Below are 19,406 nucleotides of genomic sequence, written 5' to 3' on the forward strand. Positions count from 1 at the left end.
AATCCACCTAAAAGTATTAATGCATCAGAAATGACCTCCAGTGAGAACGAGTTAGAGGAAATGCCTGAGAAAGATTTCAAAAGAATGATTGTAAATATGTTCAAAGAAGTCAGAGAACAAATCAAAGGAGTCAAAGAGGAACTTAAAGAGGAAATCAAAGGAATCAAAGAAGATGCAGGACACCAATTTCATGAAATAAAGAAGGCAATACAAGACATAAATAAGGAAATAGTAATAATAATAAGGAAATAGAAATAATAAAGAAAAACTAGTCAGAATTACTAGCAATGAAGAACACAGTGTATGAAATAAAAAACTTTAGAAAATCTCATCAGTAGAATGGATGAAGGAGAGGATAGAGTATCTAAGCTAGAAGATGAGGTGGCAGATCTAATACAGGCCAACAAAGAGAAAGACAAACTTATACAAAAGTATGAGTGGGAATTTCAAGATATTCGGGACACTATGGAAAGATCAAATATTAGAATTCAGGGCATAGTAGAAGGAGAAGAATTCCACTCCAAAGGCATAGTAGGTGTCTTCAACAAAATCATAGAAGAAAATTTCCCCCATATTGGGAAAGAGGTGCCAATACAGATACAGGAAGACTTTAGAACCCCAGCCAGACAAAACCTGGAAAGAACCTCTCCTTGCCATATTATAATCAAACTACCAAACACACACACCAAAGAAAAAATATTGAAAGCAGTTAAAGAGAAAAATCAAGTTACCTACAAAAGTAAGCACATCAGGATTACAGCAGATTATTCAACACAAACTTTTAAAGCCAGAAGGGCTTGGAGTGATATATTCCAAGTTCTGAAAGATAATAACTGTCAACCAAGGTTACTTTATCCTGCAAAGTTATCCACTCAAATAGACGGAGAAATAAGGACATTCCATGACAAAAGCAGGTTAAAGGAGTATTTGAAGACAAAACCAGCTCTACAGAAAATACTTGATAGAATCCTCCATGCTGAAGAAAAGGAAAAGCACATATATAAGGAACCTAGAAAAAACAAGCAATACTCAAATACTTGTTAAAAGAGCACAGGTAGAACCGCAACTACAAAAAAAAAAAAAAAAGGCAAATATAAATACACACCTTTCAATAATATCTCTTAATATCAATGTCGTCAATGCCCCAACAAAAAGACATAGGTTTGCAGACTGGGTTAAAAAGCAGGATCCTACAATTTGTTGTCTCCAAGAAACTCACCTCTCTACAAAGGATAGACATTATCTTAGGGTGAAAGGTTGGAAGATGGTGTTTTAAGCAAATGGGCCAAAAAAAAAGCAGGGGTTGCTATCCTAATATCTGACAAGGTAGACTTTAGTCCAACATTAGTCAAGAAAGATAAGGAAGGTCACTTAATATTGATTAAGGGCACACTCCAACAGATGGACATTACAATCTTAAACATATATGCACCTAACATGGGGGCTCCCAAATTCGTCAAACAAACACTATTAGAACTAAGGTCACAGATAACACCAAACACAGTGGTGGTGGGTGACTTTAACACCCCACTCTCATTAATTGACAGATCATCCCAGGAAAAAATAAACAGAGAGGCATCTGGGCTAAATGAGGTCATAGAAGGAATGGACTTAACAGATATATACAGGACATTTCATCCAAAGGCTGAAGAATATACATTCTTTTCAGCAGCACATGGAATGTTCTCTAAAATAGACCATATATTAGGACACAAAGCAAATCTTAACAAATTCAGGAAAATTGAAATAATTCCTTGCATTCTATCTGACCACAATGGAATTAAACTACAAATCAGTAGCAAGAAAGGCTATAGAGCATACACAAAATCATGGAAAGTAAACAATACACTACTAAATGATGAATGGGTCAATGAAGAAGTCAAGAAGGAAATCAAAAACTTCATAGAGTCAAATGATAATAAGAACACAACATATCAAAATCTCTGGGACACAATGAAGGCAGTTCTAAGAGGTAAATTTATAGCCTTAAGTGCCTATATTAAGAAATTAGAAAGGTCACAGGTAAACGACCTAATGCTTCACCTTAAAGCCTTGGAAAAAGAAGAACAAGGCAAACCAAAAATCAGTAGATGGGAAGAAATAATAAAGATTAGGGCAGAAATTAATGAAATAGAAACCAAAAAAAAAAATCCAAAGAATTAATGAAACAAAGAGTTGGTTCTTTGAAAGGATAAACAAGATTGATAAACCCTTAGCAAATCTGACCAAAAGAAAGAGAGAAGAGACACTAATTAATAAAATTAGAGATGAACAAGGTAACATCACAACAGATTCCAGAGAAACTCAAAAATCATAGGGACATACTATAAAAGCATATACTCCACAAAGTATGAAAATCTGAAAGAAATGGATGATTTCCTTGATTTATATGACCTACCTAAATTAAATCAAAATGAAATTAATCACCTAAACAGTCCTATAACAAACATGGAGATCCGAACAGTTATCAATAATCTCCCAACTAAAAACAGCCCAGGCCCAGATGGATTCACTGCTGAATTTTACCAGACCTTTAAGGAAGAGTTAACACCATTGCTTCTTAAGATTTTCTAGGAAATAGAAAAAGAAGGAATTCTACCAAACTCCTTCTATGAGGCCAGCATCACCCTGATACCAAAACCAGGCAAAGCTAGAACAAAAAAAGAAAATTACAGACCAATCTCCCTCATGAACACAGATGCAAAAATTCTCAATAAAATATTGGCAAACAGAATACAAGAGTATATCAAAAAGATCATTCAACCCGACCAAGTAGGCTTTATCCCAGAGATGCAGGGATGGTTCAATATATGCAAATCTATAAATGTAATACATTATATAAATGGGTTGAAGGACAAAAATCACATGATCATCTCATTGGACACAGAGAAAGCATTTGACAAAATCCAACATCCCTTCATGATAAAAGTCCTACAGAGACTGGGAATAGAAGGAACATATCTCAATATAATAAAAGCTATTTATGACAAGCCTACAGCCAACATATTACTAAACGGGGAAAAACTGGAAGCTTTTCCACTAAAATCAGGAACAAGACAAGGGTGTCCACTGTCCCCACTTTTATTTAATACAGTTCTTGTAGTTTTAGCCATAGCTATAAGGCAAGAGACACACATAAAAGGGATACAAATTGGAAAGGAAGAGATCAAGTTATCATTATTTGCAGATGACATGATTCTATACATAAAGTACCCTAAAAACTCTACCAGCAAACTGTTAGAGCTGATCAAAACCTATAGCCATGTAGCATGATACAAACTAAATACACAGAAATCAGTAGCCTTCATATATGCTAACAATAAACACACAGAGGATGAAATCAGAGAATCACTCCCATTCACAATTGCATCAAAAAAAATAAAGTACCTTGGAATAAACCTAACCAAGGAAGTAAAGAATCTCTACAATGAGAACTTTAAAACACTCAAGCGAGAAATTGCAGAAGACACTAGAAAGTGGAGAAACATCCCCTGTTCCTGGAATGGAAGAATCAATATTGTGAAAATGGCAATCTTACCTAAAGCCATCTACACATTTAATGCAATCCCTATCAAAATTCCAAAAGCATTCTTCATGGAAATAGAAAAAACAATCCAAAAATTCATTTGGAATCACAAAAAACCTCGAATATCTAAAATATTACTGAGCAACAAAAATAAGGCTGGTGGTATCACCATACCTGATTTTAACCTATACTACAGAGCCATAGTAACAAAAACAGCGTGGTACTGGCACAAAAACAGACACATAGATCAGTGGAACAGAATAGAGGACCCAGATGTAAGCCCAAGTAGCTATAGCCACCTGATATTTGATAAAAATGCCAAAAATACTCATTGGAGAAAAGACAGCCTCTTCAGCAAATGGTGTTTTGAAAACTGGATATATATCTGCAGAAGGATGAAAAGAGAGTCTTCACTCTCGCCATGCACAAGAATTAAGTCCAAATGGATTAAAGACCTTAACATCAGACCTGAAACTCTGAAACTGCTAGAGGAAAAAGTAGGGGAAACCCTTCAACATGTTGGTCTTGGCAAAGACTTTCTGAATACAACCCCAATTGCTCAGGCAATAAAACCACAGATTAATCACTGGGACCTCATGAAATTACAAAGATTTTGTTCTGCAAAGGACACAGTGAAAAAAGCAAAGAAGCAACCAACAGAATGGGAAAAAATCTTCGCCAGATATATATGTGATAGAGGATTAATATGTAGGATATACAAAGAACTCAAAAAGTTAAATAATAAGGAATCAAACAAGCCAATCCAAAAATGGGCTATGGAGCTAAATAGAGCATTCTCAAAGGAAGAAATAGGAATGGCATATAAGTATCTCAAAAAATGTTCCACGTCACTAGCCATCAGGGAAATGCAGATTAAAACTACATTGAGATTCCATCTCACTCCTGTCAGATTGGCCACCATCAGGAATACAAATGATCATAAATGTTGGCGGGGATGTGGAAAAAGAGGAACCCTTCTACACTGCTGGTGGGAATGCAATCTGGTCCAGCCATTGTGGAAATCAGTGTGGAGGTTCCTAAAACAGCTAAAGATTGATCTACCATATGACCCAGCTATAGCACTCCTAGGCATATATCCAAAGGACTCATCTCATCTCCTTAGAAATACGTGCTCAACCATGTTAACTGCTGCTCAATTTATAATAGCTGGGAAATGGAACCAACCTAAATGTCCCTCAACTGATGAGTGGATAATGAAGATGTGGCACATTTATACAATGGAGTTCTACTCAGCAGTAAAGATAAATGAAGTTATGAAATTTGCAGAAAAATGGATGGACCTGGAAGGGACTATACTAAGTGAGGTAACCCAGGCCCAGAAAGCCAAGCGCCACATGTTCTCTCTCATACGTGGATACTAGCTACAGATGACTGGGCTTCTGCGTGAGAATGAAAATACTTGGTAGCAGAGGCCAGTAAGTTAAAAAGGAGACATAAAGGGAAGAGAAAGGAAGGGAGGCAGGTACTTAATAGGTTGATATTGTATATATGTAAGTACAATGATGGTGATGGGGAGTTAATATGATGGAGAATGGAATTTCAAAGGGGAAAGTGTGGGGGGTGGGGAGGGAGGGAATTACCATGGGATTTTTTTAATAATCGTGGAAAATACTAATATAAACTTAAAAAAATAAAAAATAAAAATTAAAAAGGTAAGGTTTCTAAAAAAAATAATAACTACATGTTATTTCATGAGTATTGAGGTAATTTTTTCCAATTTATAACTCTAAACTCTTCTTAATCATGTTTTCTAAATTTGTGTGCATTCAATTTTAGTAATTGTGTAGATATGTCATATATATTCTATACTTTAAGACTTTAAATTCCACCTTATTTGGTACATATCATGTGGATAGCATTTATAAATGAAAAGAAAACTTCAGTGTTAATATAAAACTCATCCATCATCACTAAAGTTGGTATTTAACTAATCAATTTGAATTGTATATTATGGTTTTATCTGAATAAACACAGTGTTTTATTTCCATTCTAATGATATTATTTTAATTCTATTTTATGACATTATCCAGTGGGTATACATCTAAAAATTTTAAGTCAGTCTTATTCCTTTTTTTTTTTTTACTTCAACTATCAATACCTCTGGACCCCCACTTTGATTTTTGGTACACTGGAAATGTGCTCTGGCTATGAGAGCACGATGCTGTCTCTAATATGAAAATATAGAGGAATTAATCTTTATATTATTATTTAAATCCCTTTGATCATATTTATTAAAGCCTTTAGGAAATACTCTAAGGTCTCACCATGTTTTTTTTTTGTTTGATTTTTCATTTCTTATCGGTAAAATAGAGGGCAACATAAAATAACACCCATTTGACAATTCTATGTTTATCGCAGCCGTCTTGACATCCCAGAAAAACATTATTTACTTTATTCATATTTTTGATTTCTGAACATTTCCCACTACATCCTTAAAAGCTTAAATATACATGTAAAACAACACTTGCCACATTTTTTAAAACCAGAATATTTAGACTCCTTGAAACAGGTTTTTAATGTTTGTGATATGCTATTTCCTATAGTTTTAAACTTAATTTTTCTTTCTTAACTATTTTGTATATACTCACTAGATATTATTCTTATATTGAAAGTATTTGAAAAATTACATATTTTTATAGCCAAAAGCATGATATCTCTGAGCATTTCCTCTCTGCCAGTAACCTACTGGGTAATGGGAGGATAAAGACATGGAAGATTCCTCCTTTTAACTTTCACTTTACGTAGATTCAAAGATTACGTGTACTTGAAGAAAATATTAGGTGGGACATTCCCTGAAAGGGATAATATATTCACTGATTATTGGATCTCAAACACTATTTTTTTTTTTAATGTGGGGAATTAGTATCTACAATGGATCTAGGTAATTAGATCAGTGTTCTTGTTTTCTTTTTTATGTTTACTGCAACTATTAACACCCCTGGATACCCACTTTGATTCCTGGTACACTGGAAATGTGCTCTGGGTATGAGCGCACACTGCAGGCTCTAACATGAAAATATTGAGGAATTAATATTTATATTATTATTTAAATCCCTTTGGACATATTTATCATAGCCTTTAGGAACTACTCTAAGATCCTACCTCCATATGTTGTTTTTGCTTCTTAGCCATAAAATAGACAGCAGCATTAAATAACACCCAGGGTTTTTTTTTAATGGAGGAAATTAGTAACTACAGTGGATCTAGGTAATAAAAATGAGGTTCATGAGGAAAGTGAGTGTTATTTTCATGTTCAGGAGTATTTATCTTTTCAACCAAATTATTACATTAAGCAAGGAATAGATATTATTTCTCTCTTCAGGTCCCCTCCAGGCCCATACCAGTTCTCAGTATGACTGTAGAAGAAAATCAAACTGTAGAATTTCTACCTAAGCCATCAACGTACCCGTTTTGTTAGAAACCTCATTTTCTGGGCAGAGGGAACAATCAAAGCAGCAGGCTGCCTTTCCCTCCTGTCGAAACTTCCTGAAACCAGGCCTGCAAGGCTCACTGCACACAGAGGAGGGAATCTGAGGAAAACCAGAAATGTGCTGGTAACAGGTAGGACTTTCATCTATTCCATTTATAAGCATATGTCAACACAACGCCTCATTAACAAACTTATTTTCCACACCTTCAATATAATTGAAGCATCACTCTCCATATAGTACATTGTTTGTTGTCGTATGTATGGATAATTTTTATTATTTATTTTCAATGTAGGGTCTCACCCTAGCTCAGGCTCACCTGGAACTCACTATGTAGTCTCAGAGGGGCCTCGAACTCACGGCCATCCTCCTACCTCTGCCTCCCAAGTGCATGGATTAAAGGCGTGAGCCACTACGTCCAGCTTGTACGGGGATTGTGATAAAACATTTTGTTGTTTCCAAACATTTTTCAAAAGACAGAAAGAAAATCTAGGACACTGGAAAAAAGGTCCTATACAATATGTTGCACTTAACCAAATAACATGGGGCACACATGACCCCACATGATTTTCACATTTCATGTCTAGAGTAAAGCGTTACACTTCATTACCACATACCTGCCTGCTCCCAGTGGCCCACTCGGTTGTCTCATCCGACAAATGCAATTGCTGACCAAGGGGAAGATGTGAAGAAAACTGTCCTATTTTCACCTTTATTCCAAGACCTTGTTGAAAATTCCAAATGTGGAGAATATCATAGTCTGCATCAAATTTTAATTTCTCATTAATAATCACTAGGTCTCCAACAGGGTTAATATATTGCATGTTCTTCAAATAGCAGTAAAACTGGAAGAGATGTATAATTTTGCAATTAATTATGTACATACATATAGACATAATATGTTCTGTGGGTTATAGCCTTTTGTTTTTTAACTCATCCCAAAACAGGAAACTTTATTACATGTACCCAATTGTGTGAAATCAATGAGATTCTATAGATCAATTAAATATTACTATACTTTTATAAGTTTCTTTATGGAGAAACTGCTAAAAAGATCACGATTATGCAAGGCTAGTGAGATAAACCTTTCAATCTATTATATTTATGAAAAAAAAGTTAACTAAAATATGAAGATCTTCAGTACTTACAGTGATGCAGAATTACTTTAACAACTTTTATGTCATGTCAATCCAAATGTTCAGGGTACGTTTCCATGGGAAAAGCAAGATCACATCTAGATAGTCAAGCACTTTATGATAAAATATCTGGCATTACATATCTAATACTTAAAACAGTTGGGCATGATATCAGGATAATCTCTCACATCAAGCATAGTTCAAACCAAACTGATGTCATTAATTTCACTGTCTTCTTGTTCATGCACACACACAGTAGTGGTTTGTCATGGCTGTCTACTAGACTCAAGTTAGAATTACCATGGACACCAATCTATAGACATGTCTCTAAAGAACTTCTAGGTTAGGTAATTTGACTGGACAACTTACACTGAGCATGTGGCACTATTTGATGGGCTAAAGGTCCACAGTCAGGGAAAGCTGCCGGACTACGTATATTCATCCCTCTATGTTTACAAACTGTGTATACCATGGACACAGTTCTTTTTCATACTCCTACTTCCATATTTTGTCAACATCATGGGGAACTCTACTCTTGAATTATGAGCTACAGTGAAACCATTCTCCACTGTTTCTTCTGTCAATTATTTCCCCCCCCCAAAAGTAACTTGTAATCTCACATCTAGATTTACTTACTTGCTTCCTAGGAAATGAAAAAATTACAGAAATATCATAATTAAGGAAAGTACATCTCAGCACCAGGGTTTAAAAAGGCGTTCAGGGCTGGAGGGATGGCTTAGTGGTTAAGGTGTTTGCCTGCAGAGCCAAATGAACCAGGTTCAATTCCCCAGGACCCATGTTAGCCAGATGCACAACGCGACACATGCCTCTGGAGTTCATTTGCAGTGGTTTGAGGCCCTGGCACACACCCATTCTCTCTTTCTCTCTCTCTCTCTCTCTCTCTCTCTCTGTCATAAATAAATAAATGAATAATTTAAAAATGTGTTGAACCAGTTAGAAGGCAACATTGATGACACTACGTACCTTTGGGCAGTCAACTGGGCGTTGGTGTGCCATTGGCTGAATATCTACCTGTTGAAAAACAAATTTATGGTGGGCATATGCCAAAGCGTACACAGCATTGTATAGATTATAATTGTCATCATTCATGGCCATCTCAAATCCTTGACCTGCATACCATTCTAATGAGGTATTGGGTGAATACATACTCTGTATTCTATGTTTAGATTCTAAGTCTGAGCAATTAAAGTACATCCATTCTGACCTCATCAAAGAAATGTCTATTGGATATGTGGTAGTGTTCAGTGTCTGGATAAATTTTTTAAAATTGGGAATCTCATGATGGTGGTTAGAAAAAGTGAAACCCCCATGGAATGAGTCAGGAATGAAGTCTCTTCTCATATTGGTGATGACATCCCACTGTGAAGTAGTGACCCAGATCCTCTGGATGCCTAAATGTGCCCATCTCCTGAAGCTCACCTCTAGTGTGGAATTACCTTCACCATAAATGATCACAACATTTGTCAAATGTGTCACAATTTCTTTGTAATATATCTCAGCCCTTGAATTGTATAACTCCATGTTTAATGGGATCACATTCACAAAGGCTAAACAGACTTGATTTCCTTGCATCTTTTCTCTCAAGTCTGAGAGAAATTGAATACCTTGGTCATCATCAGAGATGACCAAACCCACCCAGGTCCAGTTGAAATGAAGCATTAAGGAGACTATGGCAAAAGCCAGTCTTGTGTTCTTGGGGGCAATCTGATACAGATGAGGATTCTGATAAGGGTCACTCAGAGTAGGATGAAACGGGCCATAGTGAATCTAAAGGACAAAGAACATGGACATCAACATGAGGAGGGGAAATGGAAGAAAAATCAAGCTAACATCTGAATTGTTAATCACCACTTGGGAAGAATGGTGGGAGGGATGATTGTAACCCCATTATTAGTCACATTTCACTATCTGTAAGTTTCTAGAAAATTACTTAGCAGTGCAAGTGTTGTAAGAAATTTCTTTGTATGTTTCCCCACTTCCTCGTCTCATTTCTTAAAAACAAAATATTGATTCCCCACCAAATCACTGATCATTATCTCTTTGAAATGCACTTGAGAATACATGCATAAACCTAAGCTCCCTACTTGAAAATACCCCCAAGCACATGAGGATGGTAAGGAGGGGGACAGAGTTTATACTCTGTATATTCCAAAATCTCACCTGTGCAAATTCAAAGAGCTTCAGAAATGTCCCAATTTTGCTACTTGCTGCCCACGTGGGTCCTGTAAGTTGTATATAACATGAATGTTGTCTACACCTATAATTAGGAACCCAGTAATGTTTCTTTGCTATCCAACTTAGATAAGGGATAATTTTCAATGAATCATCACACTTGGAATGAAACAACTCAAATCCCATGGACATGTTGGGTAAAAGATTGGGATTCCTGTTGATCTCCTCAGTGGCAAAAATCAGTGTCAGAATATATTGATATTTTTTGACTGGCAAACTGAAATGAAACACAGTGAGCATTATGGACAAGGCTTCAAACAGAATAACCTTTAAAACAACAGAGTGGACATGCAATACATGTGATAAATGATGCTCTCTGCAGAAATTCTCATGTAACCGTTCACCTTGATGTGAAGATTTGAAACCGACTGACATAATGATCAACTAGGTATTTTTAAATTTTATAATGGAGTCCATTTGTAAATGTATTTATGTTGTCAAAATACCTAAAGAGCTTCTTTCATATTTCCAACTGAGGATCTTGTCAAAAGACTGTAGGTCATCCATGAACTTGTAAATAGACCTGTAGCACACAATAAATCTGCTCCTATCTTGATCCTGAAATTTCTCGTTGTAAGAAAAGAACAACAAAAGAAGCAGTAATCTAATTTGTGGTGGTTTGGTGTGTATATGTGGGTAATATGCATCTTTATGTTTGGGAGAGACTACATTATATGTATGAATTTGTGGAAGAGGGCACATGCTTGTTTGAGTGTGTACCCCATAAATCAATGTCAGTTATTTTTCTCAATTATGTTAAATGTGATTATTTTGATGTCTTGAAACTCACCAACTTAGTGAAACTAGCAAGCAAGCAATCTCCAGTAAGACTATTTCAAACTCATCCAGTCTTGGGATTCTATATGAACATCACTATGCTGAAATTTTATCTGAGGACTATGGATTTGAACACAGTACCCAATATTTATGCAGAAATCCCATTACAAATTCCTATCCTATGGAAAATTCTTACATACCATACTGCACTGACTAATGCTATGCATTGATTATTGCTGAACATGCAGTCAGTCCTGTGTATGTAAATTTGGCCTTATATAGCCTTCGAAGTCATGGGTAGCTCTTCTAGTTGTGGTGTGAACTCTATTTGATCAGGAGTTAAAAGAGTTTTTTAGGCAATTCCATTTGCTTCTTATATTAGGTAACTTGTCTTTATTGTGACAAAATAGCTGAAAAAAATCATGGAGATATTTCTTAGTGGTTAAGGCTCTTGCCTGTGAAGCCTGAGGACCCAGGTTGGACTCTTCAGATCCTACATAAGGCAGACTCACAAAGGTGAGGCAAGTACAAGGTCGCACATGCTCACTAGGTGGCACAAGCATCTGGAATTCAATTACAGTGGTTCAGGACCTGGCAGGCAATTCATTGCTTCTGTTGCTCGCTGTCTGTCCTTCTAAAATAAATAATGAATTAAAAAAGTAAAACCAGGATAAGGAAGAAAGTATTCATTTCAGATTACCCTTCCTAAAATTGAAAAGGAATATTGACAGGGAGGGTATGACAAGTGGGACTTCTCTCTGTGGGGTTGAAAGGAGGCGGCAGAGCCTGCTGAAGACTTCTCATATGCTCCAGCTCTCTCACCTTTATACAGTGCAGAATCTCCGCCCTGCAATGGTGCTGGCCACACTTACATTGGACATTCCATCTCAAATTATGCAATCAACATAATCTCACAGGAATGTTGCTCAGGGTTAACCTAATCCAGAATATACCTCTTCTCCCATTGATAATCATAAAATGTCATAGTTAGAAAATATTTCCCACTTGTTGCCTCAAAAATATCATCTCTTTCTTGGTAAGGTCTAGTTTTGTTGAGATGGAGAAACATTCCTATTTTCTGGTCCAATCTTCTACTTGGAGTTCTCTTTGATTGGAGAATATACCTTAAATATTCAGAGTTATTGTTGACAAAAAAATTATTTTTATTGAGTTTCAAGGATTTGTTTCATAATGGTGTTTTAAAATACACTTTATTTGCCTTTCTTCCCTTCTTTTCTAGTCCCCACCACCACCACCCTTTAAATCTACCTGGAGACAGGATAACTGTGCCCAAACCTATCTGGCCAAAACTTAGCTTTTCTGCTTTCATACTATATGCTTTCCTTGGTTTTCTCCCTTGTTCTCATCCCCTTATATTCACTTCTGATGGCTGAAGTGATGTTTACTAAGCCCAAACTTGCTTAATTGTTGTATTACTATTGGTTGTTTGCTTGTAGCTTTTAGAATATGTTTCCTACTCTGATCAACTTGAAGAATTCCTTGTATGCTCTGCAGGGCTGTTGTACTGTCCAAATTTCCTATAGCCTTTTTTTTTTTTTTTTAAATCATGAAAAGTTTTTCTTTCCCTATTATGGGAGATAGTTTGGGTCTGTAACACTTTGATTGTGCAGCTTCTGTAGTTGATGCTCATCTTGCCAAGACCTTCTTGATTTTAGGGTCTGTTGAAAAATCATCTATTCTGATGGGCTTGCTTTGATATGTTACTGAATGTTTCTGTCATGGTCTCTCAGCATCTTTTCTTTGTTCTGTATATTTAGTTTTTTAAAAAATATTTGATATTTACTTATTTGACAGAGAAAGAGGGAGAGAGCGAGAAAGAAAGAATAGGTGCATCAGGGCCTCCAGCCACGGCAAAAGAACTCCAGACGCATGCACCCCCTTGTGCATCTGGCTAACATGGGTCCTGGGGAATCTAACCTGGGTCCTTTGTCTTTTCAGGCAAATGTCTTTACCACTAAGCCATCCCTCCAACCCTATATTTAGTTTTAACAAATATAACCTGGGTAGTTTCTTTTTGGGTCCTATCTCTTTGTTGTTGTCTATGGGTCTTGTACCTGGATAGCATAGTTTCTCCTAGATATGGGAAATTTTCTTCTACAGTTTATTTTTAATAAACTTGATACCTTTAATCAAGTGTTTATTTTTTCTATGACCATAATTTGAAAATTTTTCCTTCTGTAGTCCTGAAAATATCACTTTTTCCTTCATACATTTTGACCTTACTAATTTTGACTGGAGTATTCATTATTTTACCTTGTCTTTAAGTCATGATATTCTGTCCTTCATAGAATGCAGTCTATTGGAGAGGATCCACAGAGCTTTATATATGACTTATTAGGTTTTTCATTTCCAGAATTGTTTCAGTTTGGTTTTTCATAAGAATGTTATCCATTTATAGAATTCCATTATGATACCCTGGTTTTAAATTTCTATTTAATTCTTGTTTGTTCCTTTTGTCTTGGAATTCACTGAGCACTTATTCATGCCTTCTCACAATTTATTCCATTGTACTGTTAGTTTTTGTTCTCTTTGATTTCATTTTGCCATTTATTCATGTCCTCTTTTTATTCATTGTATGTATTTATGAAGATGAATTCATTGTCTGAAATGCCACTACCTATATCTCATCTAGTGCCAGAAACCATCTTTAGCAATGTTTTTATGAGGCAAATGGCAGAGCATTCTTTAAAGTGTAGCTTCCCAGAAGCATGTGGCAGTGGTATTAGAAAGGACACAGACTTTCTCGGTACCTGTACTCATACTTGGCATCCTAAAAGTGATGATACAGGGAGAAAGAAGGACATAGAGATGGGGAAATCGCTCCTGGACTGCCATTGGAATATGTGAATGGGTAGTGTGGGTGGGGGAGAGAAATGGAGACTGGATAACTGAGCCCAACTAGCATTTGTGATTCTTCAGGACCCCCATGTAAGATCCTGGCGACAAGTGGCATAGGCAGGAGAGAGTGGTGTAGTGACTGTAAGGCTGCAGTTAGAGCCATGTGTGGGATCCAAGTATATGTAGCAGGGGCAGGGGGATAACACTTGGGATTTGAGGATGGGTTACACTGGAAGATAGATGATTTATGCATCCCCCAAACATTATTTAGCAATGCAAATCTGTTGTGTTGGTGGTGAATATGAATGTAATTCTTCTGACATTGTTCTCTTCATTTTATTTGTATTTTTCCTCATATTTGTATCACTACTGGACTGCTAGTTTACCAAGTAAGCAAAGGAAACTCGGGACTTGATCGTATTTCAGATATGAAATTTTCATGGTCCCTTAAACCTTTGTCTGTCTCTGCAAAAGTAACATTTTAAATTTTTATACAATTATCTCATTTTAACTCTTCCTTATTCATAGATAGATAGACAGATAGGTAGGTAGGCAGGTAGGTAAATAGATAGATAGATACATACATACATAGATACATAGATACATACATACAGGCATAGATAGATATACAAATGTTTTCTAACCCATTCAAATTTTTCTGTAGATGTATTTTGACTTTATGAATAAAATATTTCTTCATAATCACTTATTTTATGTTGTCCTTTTATGAACAGTTAATATCTAAAATTATAACAGATTATGTTCAAAACAAATAATTTTGAAGTGCCCAATTCAACATTTAATTGGGAGATTAGCATAATGCCTATAAATTACTCACTAATTTTGTATTTTCAATCAGCACTTCAACAACTTAAGGATTTTTAGGGTAAATAGACCTAATTCACAATCATGCAAGTGACCCTAATTTACCTAAATTTGTAAAAAATTTTAAAAGCCACGAAAATAAGGTGTAAATGAATGGGCAAGAAGAAGTGTGTTACTGTGTAATTGGTGAGAATAATATCAAGGCACTTTTTATATATGCATCAAAATGTCAAATATAGAAGTTAGTAAATAAATCAGGAACAAGATGGGGGTGTCCAGGCTCACCTCTGCTTTTCAACATAGTACTGGAAGTCCTAGCTCACGAAATAAGACAGGAGAAAGAAATAAAAGGGATACAAACTGGACAGGAAGAAATTAAGTTAACCCTATTCACAGATGACATGATTCTGTACATAAGAGACCTGAGAACCTCCACCTCAAAACTCTTAAAGGTAGCCAGGTATGGTGTGGCATGCCTTTCATCCCAGCACTCAGGAGGCAGTGGTAGGAGGATCACCATGAGTTCAAGGCCACCCTGAGACTACATAGTGAATTCCAGGTCAGCCAGAGCTAGAGTGAGACCCTACCTCGAAAAACAAAAAGAAAAACAAAAAAAAAAATGTGTCTTTGGGCTGGAGAGATGACTTAGCAGTTAAAGTGTTTGTCTGCAAAGCCAAAGGATCCAGGTTTGATTCCCCAATACCCACATAAACTAAGATGCTAAAATTTGCAAAAACTAGAGAAAATGGAAAGACAAGTATTTTTAGTTCATTATTTATTTATTTATTTGAGAGCGACAGACACAGAGAGAAAGACAGATAGAGGGAGAGAGAGAGAATGGGCGCGCCAGGGCTTCCAGCCTCTGCAAACAAACTCCAGACGCGTGCGCCCCCTTGTGCATCTGGGTAACGTGGGACCTGAGGAACTGAGCCTCGAACCGGGGTCCTTAGGCTTCACAGGCAAGCACTTAATGCTAAGCTATCTCTCCAGCCCAGAAAGACAAATATTAAAGAGTTTCTTGCATATATCCAATAATATTTTCCCAAAATTGAGAATCTTTTTCATAAGGCCCATCCAATATCTGTTTGTTGCAATTTGCTTCTGGCTACAGATCAAATGTTTTGATATTAAGATTGCTTTTGTTTCTATTTATCAAAATAAATGTTGCGCTCTTATGCCTACACAATAAGAGAATAAATATATATGCACAGAGATATTAAGCTGAGAAGTTTTCAGCATCTTTCCTGGTGGTGTTCTGTCAGCGTGTGCACAATCACTGTGTCCATATTGGTTTTCATCTTTAGGAAATCAAAGAATTGTCATTTAAATTCTATTACCTCAATCATGTGATTTTTACTCATTTCTCAGAGCATCACTCTTTTCTGTACTGATGTTAAATATCCTTAAATAAGGGAGAAATGCTTTCTTTTTTTTCATGTTCATTTCATGGGCAGTGGCAAATAGCTGATATGGAAAGTCACCTAGCACAATAAAGTATAATCTGGAATGCAGATTCTAACTTAACTACAGAGAAGAAAGGAGTGATTTTGGAAAACAGTGATGAACTTGAGGCAGGAAGAATCACAACACCATTGATACCACCAGGTAGATTGTGAATCTGCTGGCTCTTCCTTGTCCCTTATGAGTTAGAATGACTGGAAGTGGAATCCCACAGTTCTGGTTTACAGCAGTGCCTGTGGATGTTGTTTATGCAATTTAGATGTTGTAATTACTGAATGAAGAAAAAGCCATGACATCACAAAGATAAAATCCAAAATAAATTTAACATACATGAAAAAATATATGGCTACATTATAGTATTTGAAAAAGGTAAAATATGAAATATATCAGGATCAAAACATTCAAATTATGCCAAGGTAGAACATATACTTAAAAGAGCATATACTTAACATATACTTAAAAAACATATATATACTTAAAATATATACTTAAATATATACTTAACATATACTTAAAAGAGCTTTGGATTATCAGAGAAAGACGGATATATATATGAACATAGATAGAGATATATAGGTAGATAAATAGATAAATAGATAGATAGATAGATACATAGATACATAGATAGATAGATAGATAGATAGATAGATAGATAGATACATACATACATACATACATACATACATACATACATACATACATACATACATTGGTTTTTTGAGGTAGGGTCTTCCGTTAGCCCAAGCTGGCCTGGTATTCACTCTGTATTCTCAGATTACTTTAGTAAATTGTTGTACACACAAGAACTTTGAACAATATACAGATCATAAAATGAAAAATCTTTTGCGGTATCATTGATGTGGATGATAATGGCTCAGAAAATAGATAACCAATAAAAGAAATCTAAAAATGACAAATGTTGGCTAGGATGTGGGCCAAGAAGAATCCTCATCCACTGTTGGTGGGAATGTAAACTTGTACAACCATGATAGAAATCATTTTGGAGATTCCTGAAAAGAACAAACAAAGAGCTACCAATAGACCCAGTTATTCCCGTACTGGGAATTTATCCTAACTGCTCCATGAATCAATACAGAGACATTTGCTCAAACATGCTTATAGCTGCTCAATTCATTATAGATAAGAACTGGCATCAACCTCAATACCCATTACTGTATGAATGGATAATGAAGTTGCGGTACATTTGCACAACTGAATTCTGTTTAGCAGTAAGAAAAAATGATACAATGAAACTTGTAGAAATATGGTCAGACTTGGAACAGATCACATTCAGCAAACTCACACAATTACTGAAAGACAAATATCGCATGGTGTCACTTATCTGTGTTTCCTAACCTGGACCTGCTCAAGTTGCTTTCATACCTGATAGGCAACTCAAGACCCAGACAACATGGATGGAAGGGATTGGGAGACAGGAAAGTAAGTGGGGAAAACAAGCACAAAATTAAACCTAAAATGAGTTGATGTCATAGAATCCTTTATCCTTGGTGATAGCCTAAAAGATATAATCCTCAATAGAGTAAGAGGGAAGAACCTGAAAGTCAGCCCTCTGGTGAGGGAGGATTAAGCCTAAGCTCAAAAGAAAAATTGTTTTTTTTTTTCTGTCTGACCTGTAGCTCCCAGTACCATAGATTGGCTGCTGTTCACACTGAATTGTTGATCAGAGAGACTTACGAAGTCCCAAAATCAAGACAGCTTTCTGGCAAAGAACTTGATTACCTGTCTTAGGCAACAGCTAAGACCCTGTTGCTGAAGACACTATATGATGCTCACACAGGGCATGGAGAGATCTGACTGGAACTCCCAAGAAAGCCAGGGCTTCTGATCAAGATGTCATCCACCTAACCACACCATGTTTCCTGGAGGAAAGACATGACGTTGGGGTTCCACAGGTCTTCTAGGGATGAGAAGTCATTAACAGACCTCCAGTGAGAGGGTGCGGAGGAGCCAAAAAGAAAAAAAATGGTATCACTGATTCCCATGCTCCTGGATAGCCCACCAGTCTCCTGACCCCTCAAGCAGCTGCCCTAACAACAGTCCCAGCTGCAGGTTCCATCTGCACTAACTGAAGGCCAGGTGAACAATGCCCCACACCTCGCCAACGCCTTCCAACTTGCTCTGCCCCCACCCCCATGTGCAAACCCATGATAACACAATAAATGCTATATATAAAGCCCCTAAATCCCAAATAATACTTAATGGAGTGAAACTGAACAAATTCCCATTGAAATCAGGAACAAGACAGCAAGACAGGGGTTTCAAGTCTCACCTCTGCTCTTCAACATAGCACTGGAAGTCCAGGCTCAAGACATAAGACAGGAGAAAGAAATAAAAGGGATACAAATCAGAAGGGAAGAAATTAAATTAGCCCTATTTACAGATGTCATGATTGTATGCATAAGAGACCTGAGAACCTCCATCTCAAAACTCTTAAAGGTAGCCGGGCATGGTGGCACATGCCTTTAATCCCAGCACTCAGGAGGCAGAGGTAGGAGGATCACCATGAGTTCAAGGCCGCTCTGACACTACATAATTAATTCCAGGTCAGCCTGGGCTAGAGTGAGACCCTACCTCAAACAAACAAACAAACAAAAAACTCTTAAAGGTGATTAACACCTTCAGCAAAGTAACAGGATACAAAATCAATGCACAAAAATCAGTAGCATTTCTATATGCAAAAGACAAAGATACAGAGAAAGATATAAACTACATTGTGCCATTTTCAATAGCAGCAAAAGAATAAATGAATAAATAAAAACTCGGCATAACATTAACCAAGGATGAGAAAAACGAATACAATGGGAAAAAAAAATCAAAAAAAGAAATTGAGAAGGACTTGAGAAAATGGAAAGACACCCTATGATCCTGGATAAGCAGAATTAACATTGTGTCAATGGCAATCTTACCAAATGCAACATACAAATTTAATGCAATAACAATAAATCCCCAACACTGTTCTTCACAGAGATAGAAAAAAATGATCTCAAAATTCATATGGAATGGCAGAAGGCCTAGAATATCTAAGCATATCCTCAGCAAAAGAAACACCTGTGGAGGCATCACTTACGTGATCTAATCCTTATATTACAAAGCCATGGC

At 36.4% G+C, this 19,406-nt stretch overlaps 2 protein-coding genes across 2 annotated transcripts in view; one reads left to right on the forward strand and one right to left on the reverse strand.

Moving 5' to 3' along the window:
• The window catches only part of LOC123456275 (zinc finger protein 585A-like), a 649,667-nt gene that overhangs the window by 399,140 nt on the left and 231,121 nt on the right, over positions 1 to 19,406 (forward strand).
• The window catches only part of LOC123456292 (vomeronasal type-2 receptor 116-like), a 38,057-nt gene that overhangs the window by 12,531 nt on the left and 6,120 nt on the right, over positions 1 to 19,406 (reverse strand). The window contains exons 2-5 of the mRNA XM_045139091.1: positions 10,293 to 10,581; positions 9,078 to 9,899; positions 7,593 to 7,802; positions 6,954 to 7,077 (exon numbers count right to left, since the gene is read on the reverse strand). Coding sequence (XP_044995026.1) covers positions 6,954 to 7,077; positions 7,593 to 7,802; positions 9,078 to 9,899; positions 10,293 to 10,581 — 1,445 coding nt within the window. The remainder of the gene's footprint in view (positions 1 to 6,953; positions 7,078 to 7,592; positions 7,803 to 9,077; positions 9,900 to 10,292; positions 10,582 to 19,406) is intronic.

The sequence above is a fragment of the Jaculus jaculus genome, chromosome 20, assembly GCF_020740685.1.
Source record: "Jaculus jaculus isolate mJacJac1 chromosome 20, mJacJac1.mat.Y.cur, whole genome shotgun sequence".
Lineage (NCBI taxonomy): Eukaryota > Metazoa > Chordata > Mammalia > Rodentia > Dipodidae > Jaculus > Jaculus jaculus.